The sequence below is a fragment of the Erpetoichthys calabaricus genome, chromosome 8, assembly GCF_900747795.2.
Source record: "Erpetoichthys calabaricus chromosome 8, fErpCal1.3, whole genome shotgun sequence".
NCBI classification, from domain to species: Eukaryota; Metazoa; Chordata; class Cladistia; order Polypteriformes; family Polypteridae; genus Erpetoichthys; species Erpetoichthys calabaricus.
The window spans coordinates 165,740,358-165,760,167 of NC_041401.2; the positions used below are offsets into that span (position 1 = coordinate 165,740,358).

The 19,810-nt window shown below is 38.0% G+C and overlaps 1 protein-coding gene across 7 annotated transcripts in view; it reads left to right on the forward strand.

Moving 5' to 3' along the window:
* hspg2 (heparan sulfate proteoglycan 2) overlaps window positions 1-19,810 on the forward strand; it is a 517,600-nt gene that overhangs the window by 296,062 nt on the left and 201,728 nt on the right. For all 7 annotated transcript variants that reach the window (XM_051930340.1, XM_051930335.1, XM_051930339.1 and 4 more), the window contains one exon: window positions 12,517-12,578. In XM_051930340.1, coding sequence (XP_051786300.1) covers window positions 12,517-12,578 — 62 coding nt within the window. The remainder of the gene's footprint in view (window positions 1-12,516; window positions 12,579-19,810) is intronic.

Consider the following 19,810-nt stretch of genomic DNA (forward strand, 5'->3'; position numbering starts at 1 on the left):
TGTAGACATGTTGCACATGCTACCAGAAACCCTCAAGAGGTCTTCTGACTGTAACGATTTGGTCAAATGTTCTATAATTGGCACAATCTCTGCATCGTTAATCTTGCATCCGAGGTTCGGCCTACAGAAGACACTATCAACAAGAAAAAAGTGCAGTTCAGAAAATAATGCATCTTCAGTTCACACTAGGTCAAGCTCACTTTTTTCTTTAAATACTCCAATTGGAATCCTCTTGCCCACTTTGGTTCAATGCAGAATGTCTAATTGCTAACCACTTCATATCAACGTTTTAAATATCTGGTCACCCTAATTGAACAGGGAGCATAGGATCACATCTTGTAAGGATTAAATTCTTATAAGTTAAAAAGGTGGGAGGAATTCCCAAAGGATTATACAGTAAGTGTAGAGCGAACATTTTTAAATTGATATACTTTATTAATCTGTGAGGGGAAATTGTCTTTCCACATGACCTTTAGGGGTCAGAATGCCGGATCAGCCTTTGTACAGCACCCCAGGAGCACTTTTCAGGTTAAGAGCCTGGCCCAACAGAGTAGGATCCCTTCTGGCAGTAACGGTGTTTGAACTTTCAACCTTCTAGTTACCAACACAGAACCTTAGCCACAGAGCCACCACTCCAACCTTTATTAATTGGTTTAAGATTCTTTGATGTCTTGCTTTGAGACTTTGAAGTCTGAATAACAGTAGCTGTATGATGATTCAGACTTTATACCTGGCAGAGGCTACTTTAAAAGTAGCCCTGCTTTCATGATATTTTTTCTGTATAGCGAGGCTGGTAGTGTCCTGGTTTGCCTTTAATTTTTACGTTTTGAAATGAAGAAGGTGAGAACAGAATTTTGTTAAAGAGCATAAACGTCTCCTTGCCCTCCACCCATTCCAGTATGAGTGTTGCCTTCAACAAAAGGAGCGTCGCGACGATACAAAAGACAAAAAGACCTATTGCATAAACTATTAATTGATAACAAGATATAAGGCAATGGAGGAAGAGATTAAAGCTAAAAAAATAAGATGGACTGATTTTTTACAAAGATTTTTGTAGGTTAAGAACCAATTCAGACATTTATTACACCATGTATATTTTTAAAGAGATTTATCTGCAAATTCCCATATGCTTGCTGACCATGAACTGCTTGCTTTATAAAACAGGATCCTTTACATAAAACAAGTAGCTTTATCATAGGTCACACCTGAGGATACTTTCTCACTGCAAATATTGTGGGAATTTGTTACAAATCTTGAGTCCTAAGAGTGTAAACATTAACATTTTTGACTGCTTTTCTCTGGTCTGCTTCACACCAGTTTCTTTTTTTTGTGCCTGTGCCAAAGTTTTGAAAGGTTACTTTGAGGTGAGGTATTGTAGCATGCATGTTCAGTTCAAAAATAACTGTTTGGCTAACGAGTAATGGTCTAGTACACAATGGAAAAAATAATGAAATATGTGTTTTAAAGTTTATGTCTTAAAACCCAGATGTTTCTCTTTTCATTTCATTTCTGAGGCTGGAGTGCGGAGGTAACATTTCTAGAGAACTGTAATGCATTACGGCATTCTACATGTGACAAACAGCAGTTAAAAACAGTGCATTTTTAATTACGCCGTCACTCACCCACACTGCCTTGGGACTTGACATCTCAGATCCTTCTCTCTTATGGTCATCCTCCAGTCCATGTGCCTCTTGTTTTAATTATCCTGTATTGCACTTTAATGTGTTTCTTTCAGTTATTTACTTTGTAAAAAAAAACATTTTTGACAGTGTGTTCTGTGAAATATGTTGCATAAAATAAAGATTGTAATAATTGAATAGCCTCCTTGCGTCCAAGCTAACATACAGTACAGTATTAAGCAGCAGATAGCCATTTGACCCCAGAACTCTGGAAGATCTTCAACACCCCTCCTTTAAGTGATGGAGCCCCAGAAATCACTGAAAATTCAAAAGCCAACAGAAGGAGTTCCTTTATTATTGTTATTTTATTTGTTGTTTTAGTAGTAATAGAATGGTTAAAGAGTTTACGTGAATTAAGGAAACTAAGTGTGGGGGGGGGGGGTTCAATATATATTTAGGAAAGGTAACAGCATAGGAAATTACGCCATTCTTTTTTGGAAAAAATTCTTAACATTAGAAATTTACTAAATGAAACATTTCTTATTAGCTGGATGTGTGCTGCGTAATTATTAAAGAGAAGGCTGAGCAACACAAAATTATAACAAGTACAGAATGTTCAGAAAGTGTTAAGACTTCTTTTGCTACAATCATTTAAAATTATTTTTTCCCTCATTAAATAACACTCAATACCCCAAAGTGACAAAGTTAAGACAGGATTTTAGGAATTTCTATGAAATATATTCAAAATAAAAAGCTGAACTATCACAATAACACCAGTATTCATATCCTCTGCTATGATATTTGAAATTTTGCTTGTGTGAATCCCATTATGTTGATCGTCATCAAGATGTTTCTAGAACTTGTTTGGAGTCCACCTGTGGTCAATTTAGCTAATTGGTCATGATTAGGAAAGGCACACACCTGTTTATGGAATGTCCCACAGTTGACAATATGTATCAGAACAAAAACCAAGTTGTTAAGTTGAAAAACCTGCCTGCAGAGCTTAGAGACAAGATCGTGTCACAACACAGATCTGTGGAATGTTATGAAAATTTTCTCCAGCACCGAATGTTCCCAAGAGCACAGTGGCCTCCATAATTCTTAGACCATGAGTCTTCCTAGAGCTGGCTGTCTGCTCAAACTGTGCAATTTGTTGGAGAAGGACCATGGTAATATAGGTGACCATGAATCCAATGGTCACTCTGGCTGACTTCCACAGAAACTTCCGCTGCAGCAAAGTGGACAGACAACACATGAAAGCCCTCTTGAAGTTTTTAAACAGGCACCTAATAGACTCTCAGACTATGAGAAATAAGATTATCTAGTCTGATGAAACCAAGATTGTTTGACCACAGTTCTAAGACTCACATCTGGAGGAAGTCGGGCACCGCTCATCACATGGGCAATTTCCTCCTGGGGACAAATAAAGATCTATCTATCTAATAGTCCAACGGTAAAGCCTGGTAGAGGCAGCAAGATGCTGTGGGATTATTTCTCAGAGGCAGGACTGAGAGACTAGTCAGGGTTGATAGGAAAAATATCCTTAATAAAAACCTGGCCTAGAGTGCTCTGGAACTCTGACTAGGCTGACATTACCCCATCCAACAGAACAATGACCCTGAACATAAAGCAAAAACAACACAAGAGTGGCTTAGGGACAACTCTGTGAATGTTATTAAATGCATCAGCCAACCAGAGTCCAGACTTGAATCCATTTGAACATGTCTGGTGAGACCTCAGAATAGCTGTCCAGTGGTGGTCCCCATTTAACTTGACAGACCTTGAGAGGATCTGCGGAGAAGAATGTCAAAAAAAATCTCCCAATCTAGGAGTGAGAAGCTTTTCATGACATACACAAGAAGACTCCAGGCTGTCAAAGGTGCTTCAACAACGTACTGAGTAAAAGGTCTGAATACTTCTGTCATAAGATATTTCAATTTTTAGTACATTTGCAAAAACACCTAAAATCCCATTTTGTTTTGTACTTCTTGCATATTGAGTGTTGCTTGATGAGGGGAAAAAAATAATTTAATTGATTTTAGCATAAGACTGCACTGTAACAAAATGTGAAAAAGGTCAAGACGTCTCATTACTTTTTGAATGCACTGCATAGTCACAAACAGCATGGATCTGGTGAAGTTAGGAGTAGCTTCCTGTATTAGTACAATTGATAAAATGCTGTTACTCCTGCTCCAATAAGTAGTCACACTGAGCTTTTGGAGCCAGTTAAGGGCTGCTTTTCTACTCTGAGATGCTTGAAACCTACGGGCATGTCATGTCATAATTTATGGATTAGATGTTGAGCTTGATATCCACAACAAGTTACTTTTGTTTCATAAGCACTTAACCAAACATGTCATTCTTTATAATAAACATTTTAATTTAATTAGTAACAAAATTCAGTCAAATTCAATTGTGAAATGTATTTTGTAGTTTTGGGTGGCATGGTGGCGCAGTGGTAGTGCTGCTGCCTCGCAGTAAGGAGACCCGGGTTCGCTTCCCGGGTCCTCCCTGCATGGGGTTTGCATGTTCTCCCCGTGTCTGTGTGGGTTTCCTCCGGGTACTCCGGTTTCCTCCCACAGTCCAAAGACATGCAGGTTTGGTTGATTGGCGATTCTAAATTGGCCCTGGTGTGTGTGTCCTGCGGTGGGTTGGCGCCCTGCCCGGGATTGGTTCCCTGCCTTGCGCCCTGTGTTGGCTGGGATTGGCTCCAGCAGACCCCCGTGACCCTGTGTTTGGATTCAGCGGGTTGGAAGATGGATGGATATTGTAGTTTTTGGTTTATCCCTTTACACTCTTATGTTTTTATTTAAATGTGGAAAGTACTAGCTGTTTCAGTATGTGCATTATAAATCATCTGGTTGGCTTATATAATTTTTGTATAATTTATTTTCAAATGCTGAATTTCCAGGGTCCATGTGACTTTTAATGTGTCCTTTATAGTTGCAAGAGAGACCAGCTGTTCTACCTCTATACAGAATTTTGAATCTTTTTTGTTGAAGGGTTTTGAATTTTCACTCTATATTAAGACTTTTCAGAAACTGCTCCTGCTAGGTTAATTTCAATTTTGACCCAGCTGAGTTTTCTTCAGCATATGCAAGATTAAAAAAAAACACATAAATAAGCAGCATAAGGAGTCCAGACCTTTTAGCTTCAGAGAAGTTTGCCTCCATAAGCAGAAGACCTCCTCTTGACACAGGTAAGATGTTGTCAGAAGCTCCACTCTCTTAAACAGCAAGGTGCCGGCATTTTGCTTTTGCTTTGCAAACCTTTTGGGAGGGCTGGTATGCAGAGATGTGTCACATTTTCTTTGGTTGACTTTTGTGCCATTTGTCCCCGACTCCTCTTGTTTGTGTTGGTGCTGTTCTCTGTGAATTCTCTGCTCTGAGGAGTTGTGTCTCAAATAAGTAAGGACATGTTTGAAGCTATGGAATCTGCTAAGTTCTCTATTGAGAAGATAACCCTTTTTCCAACCATCAGTATGAATTATTCTTAATATGCTGCTGTTTTGCCATGCAACAGAAACACAAGTCAGGCTTTTAGCAAGTTGGTTACCCAAGCGTCTGTAACAAAATGCCTAATTGGTTGTCAACAATGAGCAAAATAGAAGAGATTAAATGCATCGGTCCTGATTGTATTTGTGATTACCACAGAGACTGGCGCCTGTGATTTGTTTTCTGTGTCTTGTATATACTGTATGTATCTGTGCATGTCTGTCAGTGTTGGTTCAGTAGTGCTTTTGGAGCTGTAGCAATGGGCTTTAGCAAAGAAAAATACTTTTTTTCTCTAATTTTCTTTACTGATAAAAAAAAAAATATAAAGAAACAAAAAAGTCGTATTGGGATTTTTAACTTTCGGTATTCCTGTACTGTTTTCTGGTTGTTGCATTTCACTTCTTGTAGAACCTACCTGGGCAAGAATTAGAATGTCTTTACTTTCCAAAGTTTTCATCTCTAATTCAAATGTAAAGTATGAATGTCCAGAAGCACAGCTCATATGAATTGTATTTCTATAAGTGAAAAAGAACATTAAGGTCCTATTTCAAATTATCTAGAAAAGAGACTGGAAGATTTTTGTTTGTCTACTCAGAAGTCTGTGGTGTCCAACAAAATGAAAACAATGACAATAATCCCTCAGATTCTTAATTTTAATTATCTTGATCAAACACTGTAAAAATTACGTCTATGAACTAATAAGTCATATTCATAAGATCTAGATATATGTTAGCTAGCCGTCCACTTGGAATGTGAAGCTCTGTAAATAACTCCATGTTGTATGCTGTTCTAACATTAAAAATAGACAAAAATTGTCCTCACTTGAAATAAAATCACTTTCAAAAGCAAAATAGTAAGTATTAGTAATACTTATTAATAGTAAGCTTACATCATTTTTTAAAATGTAGAGCTTAGCAAGCAGTTTATATAAATTACAAAATTAAAATATGAATACAATACTTTAAAATGTGGAATATACACTAGTTCCATATAGTCAAAAATAAACCAAACAGTGCAGCAAATAACACCGATGAGAATTAGAATCTTGGGTTTATTTATCTAATGACAGTTGATGTATCTGTCACTAATAAGAGTCGTTTGTAATTCAGATGAACATATTTATAATGCATTATGAGGATGTCCACAAAAAAGCAATGGAAAGAGTGGATACCTTTGCTGGCTGCTCATTCCTGGTCAATGTAAATAAAGAAAAGCATGAGACGCTTGTTCTTCCATCTTCTCTTTACTTTCTTGATTTTGTACCACTTATTAAAACTGCCCCTGTGGCCTATAATAAGTATTCTAGTTGTATTAAAATAATGCGTCCATTTTAGAAAGGGTGACAGAGTTAAAACATTGCAGTAAGATATAAGCCATGCTTTGACTACATTGGTACCTAAGGCAGGCTGCTGCTTTCTAGGATTTCATTATAATATTCATTGTTGGTTTGTTCAACCATTTGTGTTGTTAGAATGTTTACATTCAGGAATCTTAACCTTATCCCTCATCAGCCAAACATATAATTTTTAATTACAATTACTGAGAAGTTACAGTGTGTAGCACATACAACTCTCCCCTTCATTCATTGGTCAAGAGACCTGTCAATAATTTAAAATATCATTCCCATGAGGCTTTAGTTTCCTGTTTATGATATGCATTGATTATTCCAGAAGTGCATGTTCTGACATTATCTTAGCTAAAACGTTTTGAACATATGATTGGATAACTGACTTGTAGAATAAGTGACATTAGTAATTTGAGTTTATTATTTTCTTTTTCCCATGGAAGTTTTTTTCAATATTAGCTAAAATACAATATTGGCTACTTTTGCCTTCTATTTTATCTGTCACAGATGACACAGGTTGGCTCCGATCCCATCTGGGTTGGGTGCTGGGGCCTTTCCCAGCCGAGAGGCAATAATAACAGAAAGTCAAGGGGAGACTGCTTTCCAGTGCCATGTACAGTATGTATTCCACCTTTGCACAGGGTGGCAGCAACCTTCTGGTACACATAGAGAGCATATTTGGAGATATAGTCCTGAGGCATGACCCTGTTGGGGTACTTGGGTGCAGCCAAGTGGAGCTACAGGGGAACATTATTCATTCTTTGGGTGGCATAACCCTAATGTGGTGGCGCTTCTGTCATGCAGTGCCGTGGCACCAGAGGTGCTCCAGCCACCTCACTTGCATCTGAGAGTCAGTCAGAATTGGGAGGTAGTGGACAAAGCTTGCTGGGAGATGTGGAAGGAGAGGAATAAAGAATTGTAATATTGTACTGTGTGGTGTTCCTCAAGACAAGAGGAAACCTGTCACAGGTATTGTCACAAATACAAGAACCTTCATTTGAGCCTCCGGCTGTCTGTGCACAGTTGTATCTGGGATTTGGGGCTTATTGACAGTCACAAATGTTTTTCTCTCCATTTTGCATAATAGCATGAGATTAAATGTTTTTTTTTTTCCGACCACCAATACAAGTACATGGGTGGAGTATTCCTTTAGCTATATTAACTCCACCCACTAGAAAGAGGTGAAGAGTTGACCATCTATTGATATCATTTTTTAACGCTTTCCATCAAACTTCCAAACTTAGGTTTAAAAAGAACTTTAAGCTTCCTTGGAACTGTAACTCACAGGTACTTCAACTGTTCTGAATTAGTCAGTGGGTAGCCTTCTATTACATGCTAATGAGTTTACTGGAAAAGCCATCCTTTTTTTTCCAGATTAATGTAAAATGTAGAGAGCTTGTAAAAGTAATTGAATGCATTTGTTATGTTCCGAAGATGTTCCGAAGATGATACATTTGGGTCAGTGATGAATAGAAGCATATCATTCATATATAGAGATTTTTTTTGTACCATTCTTTCACTTAATATTCCCTTCTAAGTTGTGAACAAAACAAATGTCCAGCACTTCAATATTAATTGCATATAGCATCAGAGATAGTGGACAGCGCTGTCAAGATTAACATTCTAATCTAAAATAACATGACTTTAAATTGTTTACCCATACAGAGGCTACTGGGCTTGAGTAAAGTATCTTCAATTAGGTGACAATATCTAGAACAAACCCAAATTTGCCCTAAAAAGAACAGACATACAGTATCCCTGCTCTACTCTACAAAAGCTCTCCCTTTGTCCGGAGACACTAAACTACTGGGAGCTCAGTGGCTAAAGGAGAATATAGTATATCCAACTGTCTGCCTTTAATAAATCCAGTTTGTTCTTTTAATATCATTATAGGGAGTGCTTTCTCAATTCATTTTGCTGGAACTTTAGCCAGCACATTGACATCATTATTCAGTATTGAGATTGGTCTGTAAGAAGCACATTCCAAAGAATCATTTTTCTTTGGAAAGCTGGTGGTAAATTCCTGGTACAGTGGAACCTCGGGTCACGACCGTAATTCGTTCCAAAACTCTGGTTGTAACCCGATTTGGTCATGACCCGAAGTAATTTCCCTCCATAGGATTATATGTAAATACAATTTATCCATTCCAGACCGTACGAACTGAATGTAAATATATTTTTTTAAAGATTTTTAAGCACAAAAATAGTTAATTATACCATAGAATACACAGCGTAATAGTAAACTAAATATAAAAACATTGAATAACACTGAGAAAACCTTGAACAGAGAAAAGTAACATTACAATAATTCACGCTATAGCCTTATGAACCTCTTGCTGTAAACACTTTTTTTTTTAATACGTTTTAAGCACAGGGAAAAACATGAAAAATCCGCAATTTAATATACAACCAAGAAAAGTAACATTGCAACAATGCACACTACGAACCAATCGCTGTAAACAGAAGTGAAGTGGAGGTTAAAATCCAATAGAAAAAAGTCTTCATTAAATACAACGAGGTTAAAACAATGCTCAAATCAGTCTCTTTGAAAACAAGCCCGGTGCATTCTTTAACTGCCTTCTCGGCCTTATGCGGCCAGCCCTCTCTCTCTCTCGCTCTCTTGCTCACTCGCGCTCTCTCTCTGTCTCGCTCTCGCTCGCTCTCTTGTGCTCTCTCTCTCTCTCGCTCACTGCACAGGGAATGCACAGGGAAAGACTGAACACGTGCGGAAATCATTGGCACGTACGAACCAGAAGGAAAACTGACTTGTTCGTCACTCGAGTGTGTGGTCGTGAACAGATGCAAAAGTTTGGCAAACTTTTTGGTCGTAACCCGATTTGTACGTGGTCCGAGACTTTTGTGACCCGAGGTTCCACTGTATTGGTGTCATGATTTGGTATGATTTTGCATCCTCAAAAGACGCCAATGTTTACTTCTTTTGTTAGGTCCGCTTCCAGCATTGCTAGGGTTGTGGCTTCTAAGGTAGGGACCCATACCTAATTGATGCAATAGGATTAAAGGATAGATATGAGTGAAAATCCTAATATGATCTGTGGCTACCAAATCTCTAAAGTATTCAAAGTTTATCTTTGTGTTTCGGTTTTGACCCGCTTGTTGTTGTGACCATGATTATTGTCTCTTGCATTGGGCTTCAGTTTGGTCTTGCTTTATATCTTTTTGGTTTTTGTTTTTTACACACATCTCCTAGTTTTTGCTTAAAAGTTTATCTGCCACTTCCCTGACAGAACAGTAGGGAGTGTATTACAATATTGTTGTCTTTGGTTATTCAAACATTGATCTCATGATTTACCAGGAATGAATTGACCAAGAATGACAGATTTGTGGGCAATTATTGTTTTTTCCTGCATTTTCCTGTTACCACTGCCAAAGACCCATTTTTGTGAATTAAGTGTAAGAACTCAGTAACTGTTTGGTGTTCTTCTAGGTGAACTTATCTACCTTATTTATTACAGAAACACTAAATGGTTTCAGTATGTTTATCTGTATCCTACATTGCCATAATGTTTGCAGTGTAGTGCACAAGCTTTGGTTTATTTTTGCCTATACCTCATACTAATTAATTGACAAGTCACATTAGATGGTGAATAGCGAAAATAATTTGAATAATCATTGAAACACTGTAATGCTAAGTCATGCATATACGATAGTAAATTGTTTGAGGCCAAATCAAGTTAAATTTAGGAAAATATTTTGTTTGTAATATTAAAAAGTTAATTATGCATATATTTGAGTGAATTGTAGGAAAAAGATAGTTATTAAAATAAAAATGTAGTGTGCATGTAAGACTTTATAAAGAAGTTATTTAAGTATATACCTAGATCCAAAAAAACAGTGTTTATTAATCATATAATAAAAATAGGAAAGGGACATTAAACTGTGTTGTATGTATTTTTTATATATGTTATATGAATATTTATATATACACTAGCTGTCCCCCGCGGCTCTGCCCACATAGTAGTGAAACAGGACAAACTTTAAAAATCAATTAAGAAAAAAATTTAATTCTGGCCAAGCAGAAGGTAGGTACGCTCCAACATCAAATGTTGCCACTGTATCTGATTGGTACAGCTCTGACAGAAGAGCGTCCCCCGCGTGGGGAGAAAAGCACGTAGTTGTGATATCTCTGGCAATCAGCAACTACCATATATAAAACATACAACTCTGATCTCTCTCTGAAAAACGTCAAACGTTACTCCTTAACAATCTGTAGATGATAATGTCTATGGAATAAACAGGTATCGCTAGCTAAGCGGAGGTAAGGTATGCTGGAACACGTGGCAATAAGTAGAGCGACTCGAATGGAGTCCCCCTCCCTTTGGCCTGCAGCATCTCTCTTGGATTTGCGCAAATAAATTGTTTCTGCAAGCAAACTGTGATACTTAGCGCGATGAGAGCAAAAGTCGCAAAATCAACTGGAATATTCAAGCAAATTATAGAAAAAAACCCATTCTAAATCCATTAAGTAGTTCTCTTGTGAAAAGCGGACAGACATACAGACGTTGGATTTTATATATCGATGTAGATTATTAATCCCCTCGTCATTTCACATGACCTTTGAGGGTCAGTTCGTAAGGTCAGCCATTGTACAGGCCTCAACAGAGTAGGATCACTTCTGACAGTAATGACATTTGGACCGGCAACATTCCAGATACCAGTGCTGATCCTTAGTCACAGAGCCACCACATGTTAAGCATATTACATAAAAAAAAATAACACTTTAGTTTAGGTTCTGTAAAAAATGCATCTATTACTCCTTTGTTATTATGTAACAAACATTTCTTTGGGTCTGCATAACACTTACAAAAGCATGAATAAAGTGTTTCTTCATCTCTGCAATTTGGCCTTCTAACAGAAATTCACTTTGGAGTGGTCTGAGGTGGCTTCACTGAGACACATTTCATTGTTGTTACATATTTAGTATAAAACGTGTGAATCCTTCATATTAACTATTCATTTTACTATCACGTCGATATGCCACACAGCACAGAGATGAATAACTGATCTACTGATGTTTTAAAGTGTTGTGAAGAGCAAAAGAAGCCTTAAGGTCTTATTACATAAGATTAAATGAGTATGCTGTGGATGTGATGTAATAAATTGTTAAAATAAGAAGTCCTAAAATTCCATTAACAAGATATGGGGTTTAGTCCGTAAAAGTTCATTATCAAGGTGTAAAAATAATTCATTGTATGATCCAAATATGGAATATGTAGTTCTAAAAGTAAAATAGCAAATCCTTCAAATAACACAGTGAAATGTTATAATAAGCAAATCAGTCTATAACAAGAAATAATGATGTCCATAAGAAATAGGACCACATCAGGTACTGTATATGTACAGTATATCATTTTAATGAAAAAAGGGAATACATTTTTAACACAAAATAGATTGTTAAAATGAGATAAGTCAAGCTGTTCTGATATCAGTGCTTGTTTATGAGACTGCAAGCTGTGGAAATAATAAGAACATAAGAAATGTGACAAATGCGAAGGGACCATTCAGTCCATCAAGCCCGTTTGTTTAGCTAGTAGCAAAGCTGTCCCAATGAGAGCTGAACGGCAAATAAGCCATGTGCACAATTGTTGGAATGAGATAATAAGTTATAAATACAAAGGTAACACAAAATTAGGAGCAAAATAAAAATAGAAAAGAAGACAGCAGGCAGTGCAGTCAAGCAAGTTAAATGTTAGAACAAGAACATGAACCTGCAATAACAAGAACTGCATATAAAACAATGTTTGTATGAATAGAATTAATTATGGATAACTGTAATATCACATGAAACAGTGTATATCTTGAACTCAGTACAGCATACACTTACAAAGGAAGAAGGAGTCAAAAAATTGCAAATCATGATTGCTAAATACAGTAGTAAGTAATAATGTATCATATACAGTAAAAGCAGCATCTTAGCAGAATCATTATGAGCACAATGGAGTATTTAATTTCCATAGAAGAGGATCAATAACTCCATCACCCCAGCCCTTTTTTTCTTTTGTGCCCTAGGAGACGTCTAACATTTTTATTGATTCTTTAGGTGTGCTGCAGGCTACTCAGGGAATCCTCTTTTGGGTCAACCATGCCGTGACAACACAAATGGTAAGTGCCACTCTTAAGGTTTCAATAAAGAGCTTAAGCTGTCTTTTCTGAAAGTATGAAAAGATAATTTGGAAAACAGTAAACATTCAAAGAAAGAAAGAAAGAAAGAAAGAAAGAAAGAAAGAAAGAAAGAAAGAAAGAAAGAAAGAAAGAAAGAAAGAAAGAAAGAAAGAAAGAAAGAAAGAAAGAAAGAAAGATGTAGTTTATATTTGACAATGCATACAGCACAGCAGTCAAGAAAATGATGTATGAACCTGGTACAAAATAAATGCTTAATATGTACTTGTATCCAGTCTTTCACTCTGGGCCAATTGAAATTGTTTATTTAAAGTGGAGAAGTAGAAAGTTAATAATGTGACATTACCATAATCAAATGAACAGAGCCAATATTCCTGTCAGGGCCTGCCATTTGTCATAGATATTTGTATATTGTCTCTGCTTTTAAAGAGTTTTCTGCATGCTTCTTCAACATTGACAAAGATTTGTATGTAAGGTACATTTTTGACTCTGGCCTGCCCCATTGTCGGAGTGTGAACGAGGGTGCTGTCTAATGGAGTGAATTGTCATATCAAGTTGTCTACAGCCTTGCAGCCATTGTTCACACAGCTTCTTCAGCAATATGAAAACCTGTGTGTACAAAAGTGTGGTTTAAAACTTAGTAGTAGGGGTGCTGGCATGACATCCCCAAAACTATAATTTTTTTTTTTGATTTGATATACTTTGATATAATTTGTTAATTGTCTTTTCGCATGACCTTTGAGGGTCAAAGCGCAGGGTTTTAGATTAAGGGCCTTGCTAAATGGCCCACTGGAGTAGAATCCCTTCTGACAGTAATGATGCCCAGTGGCAACCTTCAGATTACCAGCACAATTCTTTAGCCGCAGAGCCACCATAATGTGTACTAAGGAAAAGAAATTGCTAAAAAGGGTGATTTTATTTTGAAATAAAGTACACGAGGGTTCAGTAAATACAAGGGGTGACAAGAGTGTTAAATTAAATTAAGGAATGTGAAGGACGAAGGTGTTGGCTTCATTGTCATTATAGTAATAATTCTTTTCTTGGGTACCAGTATGGTACTGATTTTCTTTTTGGGGTCCTCAGATTAAAAAGTTTAACAACTCTTAATCTAAAGCAACAAATCATAATGTAACATTTATGACATGATGAGAGACACACAGAGAGTCACACAATGGTGGGACATGATTTGCTGGGCTGTTAAATTACATCCAGCATGTTAGAAATTAAACCAAAAGGTCTTTTTTTGGTAATAATTTTATAGTTAATCATTTGAACAAGAACTAAATCTAAACAGACTGTGCTTTAGGACTAAATTGCAGTTTAGGTGACGGATGAGTCGGCACATGTTTAAGCTCAGGAAAGTCCAAAGAAAATGAAGACAAGGAGACATCATAATGTTTGAACTTCCTGCAGCTGTTCATAAATATACATCCCAGAGATAATCACTTCATTAGCTGAATGTCTTTAGCCACATATCAATGGAACACCACCTGTTCACGCAACTCATGCTCAAGAAGATGAAATTAAGCGAATGGCAATCAAGTCAGACCGATGATTTCCATTACTTTAGTTTCTAGTCATTTTTCAGTTTTCTATCCTGAGTTTTTCTTTCCACCAGTATGTCTTCTTCCAATCAAGAGAGTTTTGGTTCATCGTTGTTGTTATCATTAATGTGCGGCAGGCCTATGGCATCCTTTCTGTTGATGATTGAGACATACAGTGGATTCAAAAAGTCTTCAGACTCCTACATGTTCCACACACTTTATTGTGTTGCAGATTTAAATTTAAATGGTCAAATTTGACATGTTTCAGTTAATATACATTCAATTACCCATAATGACAAAGTGAAAGCATGTTTTCAAAAAGGTCTGCAAATTTATTAAAAAATGAAAAAGCTAATGTCATTCATATAACTGTTCAGATCCTTAATTCTGTACTTAGTAGAATCCCCTCTGGCAAGAATTCCATTTTCAAGTATCATTGGGTAGATCTTCACAAGCTTTTAACACCTGGATTGGGGCAGTTTATTCCATTCTTCCTGGTAGAACTTCTCGAGGTACTTTAAACTGGATTGGAAGTGTCCAGAAAGTGCCATCCTCAGGTCTGTCCACAGATGTTCTCTGGAGTTTAAGTCTAGGCTTTAGCCTGTGCCACTCAAAGACAGTCAAAGACTTGTCCCAAAACCACTCCAGCACTGTTTTAGCTGTATGCTTCAGGTTAATAATGCGCTGAAAGGTGATTCATCATCTCAGTCTGAGGTCACATGCATTCTGGTGCAGGTTTTCTTCAAGAACCTCTCTGTATTTGGTTGCATTTATTCTTCCCTCAATTTTGACCTGCTGCTGTGAAGCACCCCATAGCATGATGCTGCCATCATCAAGCTTCACCACAGGGATGATATTAGGCAGATGAGGAGCAGTTCCTGGTCTTCACCTTACATAGTGCTAGGGGTTCTTCACAAAAAGTTCAGTTTTTGTCTCATCAAACCTGAGAATCTTTTTCTCATGCTCTCAGAATCCTTTAAACTCTCATATACCTTCTACTCAAGAAGGGCTTCAGTTTAGCCACTGTACCATAAACACCTGATTAGTAGAGTGCTCTGAAGCTCCGTTAGAGTCACCGTTGGATTGTTGGTCATCTCCCTGATCACAGCCTTTCTTGCTCTGTTGTTTAGTTTGTCCAGATGGCCAATTCTAGGAAGAGTCCTGGTGGGTCTAACTTCTTCCATTTCACAATTATTAAGGCCACTGCAGTCCTAAGAACACTCAAAGATTTAGAAATGGTTTTATACCCTTGTTCTGATCTGTGCCTGACCACAACTTGATTGTGGAGGTCCATAAAAAGTTCCTCGGACTTAATAGCTGGGTTTTTGTCCTGACATGCAGTGTGAATTTGCGAGACCTTCTACTGTATATGCAGTTGTGTACCGTTCTAAACTGACCAATCCATTCAATTTACCACAGATGGACCCCAGTCCGGTTCTAGACACATCTCAAGGGTACTTAAAGCAAACAGGATGCACCTGAGCAAAATTTGGACTGCCACAACAACGGGTCTGAATACTTAAATAAATGAGCAATTTCATTTTTTGATTGTTAATATATTTACAAACTATTATGAAAAGAGGCAATTTATCCATTTAGAGTTAAATCTACAGCACAATAAGTGTGCAGAAAGTGAAAGGGTCTGGAGACTTTCTGAGTGCACTGTACCTGCACACCTGTGAATCTGAAAAGTGGTGCTAGAACACTGTCCATGCAAAGCGTTTCATTATTACCATGTAACGGCGACCCACTCGTCCGGAATGGCAGCTGCACCACCAAGACCCATGGCCTGGCAAACTGAGGAACATTAGACCCGACAAGCCGCACTTCTTTCCGAATAAACTTCCCTAATCGATGGTTAAATAATCATAAAGCAATCAGCTACAACAAAACAATTTATATTTCACTTCCTCTAAAGCTCCCACATCACACACAACTCCAAAAGTGACTGGCGGAATATAATAATAAAAAGGTGCAGAAAAAAATATACATCACAAACCCTCCCTTGTCCTAACAGTGAACATGAAACAAATAAGACACTCAGAGAACATGAAACACACATGAAAGTCCGAAAGATTAAATGGAGGATGAATAGTGAATGTGAACCTTGTTCAGCTGGAAAAGTATCCTACGGTAATTATACACGAATTAAATAGTTGGCTTGCTCCTCTCCCAAATGACAAAAAACAGTCTCACCGTACTTATCCTTGGTGTGTTGGCATAATCCAGAACCCAGAGGTTTTGTGTTACAATGGTGAAGTTGTCAATGTCTGGCGTGGAAAGCGGCAAACAGGAAAAGATGTAGGTGATCTGGATTGGTGCTCTCTCTTAGATTTAAGCTCTTTTCTCTTCAATTTAGTGTCAGTGTTGTAAACGTCTTTTTTTTTTCTTCTTTTCATCCTTATGTTTAAATAGTAATGACCTGGATGCAATTGATGGGATTTACAGGGAAAACTATCACAAGGAACCACAGTTCCACGGCGTTATCCTTCCCCCTTTGTTTCCAGGGGCAATATTTACACAGACACACAAAGACCATATAAACAGGACAATGCTATGGAAGACGCAACTCAGCACAGAATAAATATAAGACGTCGTTAATCATGTAGCACCGCTACAACCATTTTTACAAATCAGTGCTAGAGTAGCCCAACAGTAATGTATTTGTCCTGACTGAGGTTCTTAAATTTCAAAGTTTGACATCTGTGGCAGAGCAACAGGCGCTGAGCAGGCTCCTGTCAATCAAGGAGAATCCACTGCATCCACTAAACAGTATCATCTCCAGACAGAAGAGCAGCTTCAGCGACAGACTGAGGAGATCGTTCTTCCCCCACACTATGCGATCATTCAATTCCACCCAGGGGAGTACATGTTAACATTATACAAAGTTACTGTTTGGTATACCTGCATTTTTATCACTCTTTAATTTAATGTTTTTTATCAGTATGCTGCTGCTGGAGTATGTGAATTTCCCCTTGGGGATTAATAAATCTATCTATCTATCTATCTATCTATCTATCTATCTATCTATCTATCTATCTATCTATCTATCTATCTATCTATCTATCTATCTATCTATCTATCTATCTATCTATCTATCTATCTATCTATCTATCTATCTATCTATCTATCTATCTATCTATCTATCTATCTATCTATCTATCTATCTATCTATTTCCTTGCCTCACTCTTTGTAGGCTCTCCTGTAGTGCCCTTTTAAGGACTATGACCCCTTGTAGCCCACTGTGCCTTTAACCAGAAACACAACAATAAGATGCAGTTTTTTGTGTAATGTTTTTCCCTGAAGAGGACTCTTCCTTAATTCTTTATTACACCTCTTTGTCCTACGTGTGGAGCTTTGTTATGTCAGGAATGTGCAGTTTTTCATTATCTTTGGCACCACCTACAGGATAGACCTCTTTATAACATCATGTTTTATAAAACAACACAGAGCTTGCAGCCCACTGTTTTTCACACAAATATTTGGGTTAAGGAAGGGAAATTCAGGGGAGATGTATGTACAGTGTCCATTTTAGGACATCCTCCTCCCTCCGAAAAAACTCCATCCTTCCTACTACCTTCGACAAAATATTCCTCCTCCTTGCGAGGAATCCCCCGTCACCCCTCCTCCCTCCTTCCTCCATCCACCACCGTCCGCTCTCAGTTCTCCGATGTCCGTTTTCCGTCATCCACCCTCCTATCTCCGTCATCCGCCTTCAGCTCTCCGTCAAACCCCACACTCCCCCCGCCCCCCATCACGGCATTTTCGTTAATGAAGTGACGTAATACTCCAGCTCCACCTTCTTCACAAGTTCATTCACCGAATTATTTGTCAATTAGATTTCACAGTAAGATTTTACAGCACGACTCAAACGCGGGAACGAAGGTAAATGACGTAAATTGTTGAGTGTCTTTTAATACTACTGTATATAAGCATACATATTAACACGTGTGCATTAAAACATATGCACTTACGGGGTGATTTCTCAGGCTTAAAAGCTCACCTTTTATTAAAAGGTAAATGAAAACTTTTTTCATTCTGAAGGGCACAAACCACGTCGGATTTCAGGACTGTGGGAGGAAACCAGAGTACCCGGACGAAACCCATGCTCACATGGGGAGAACATGCAAACTCCACGCAGGGAAGCGAACCCGGGTCTCTTAACTGGCAACTTTTCACTGCGCAACCATGCCGCCCGCATACAAACTTAAAAGGTTTAAATAAAACAGAAATATATAACTTTTATTTTTACTTCCTCAACTTGTGGAGGGTGTATCCTGTAGCAAAGCTCTAACTTTTTTCATGAAAGCCCCTTTCAGTCAATAAGCCTTAAAAACAGGTGTAAAGATATTGACAACAAGCTACGCAAACCCACCAAAACATGGAATCGTTTAAATCAAGACGCTGCGTTACCTTCTTCCAGATCGGTCCTAAGTAAGGCGTTTGTATTTTTCCAAAGCAGTTCTGGTTTCCATCTGCATCTGTAGCTGAGTCGAAAAATACCATCCCATACTATTAGTTAACGATTAACACATTTCTATATGTTTTGTAAGCATACAATACAACTGATAATATGTTGTGCTTATTTATCTGGTGTACCAAAATTTTCGCGCGTTTAACGGCTGAAATCCGACGTGGTTTGTGCCCTTCAGAATGAAAAAAGTTTGCATTTACCTTTTAATAAAAGGTGAGCTTTTAAGCCTGAGAAATCACCCCGTAAATGCATATGTTTTAATGCACACGTGTTAATATGTATGCTTACATAGTATTAAAAGACACTCAACAATTAACGTCATTTACCTTCGTTCCCGCGTTTGAGTCGTGCTGTAAAATCTTACTGTGAAATCTAATTGACAAATAATTGAGTGAATGAACTTGTGAAGAAGGTGGAGCTGGAGTATTACGTCACTTCATTAACGAAAATGCCATGATGGGGGGCGGGGGGAGTGTGGGGTTTGACGGAGAGCTGAAGGCGGATGACGGAGATATGAGGGTGGATGACGGAAAACGGACATCGGAGAACTGAGAGCGGACGGTGGTGGAAGGAGGGAGGAGGGGTGACGGGGGATTCCTCGCAGGGAGGAGGAATATTTTGTCGAAGGTAGTAGGAAGGATGGAGTTTTTTCGGAGGGAGGAGGATGTCCTAAAATGGACACTGTATGTATGTGTATAATTAATATCACTGGATAGGATGCTTTCATATGCTGAAATGGAAGTATTGCTTTGCTTCCTTATTAAGTCCTCATTTCGTGTAAATACTTTGAAGGGAGGACTTGATGCAAGTACTTATTAAGGAAGGAATTTAGCCCTGGAAAACTGCCCCACCGCTGAGGCAGGGTGTGCTTTTCTTTATTTGCTAAGGATCTGCGCTGGTATCCCGAAGGTTGCCGGTTCGAATCCCCGTCACTGCCAAAGGAGATCCTACTCTGCTGGGCCTTCAATTGCTCCAGGGGCGCTGTACAAAGGCTGACCCTGCGCTCTGACCCCATGGGGTATGCGAAAACTAACAAATTCCTAATACAAGAAATTGTATAAGGCGAAATAAAGAACAAAAAATAAAAAAATAAAAAAATAAAATAACAGGAAAGTGAGCCAACAGTAAACACTGACTGGTGACGTTACCATCAGCCACCTCGACATCTGCAAGTTTATCACCAACCAGCCTTCAT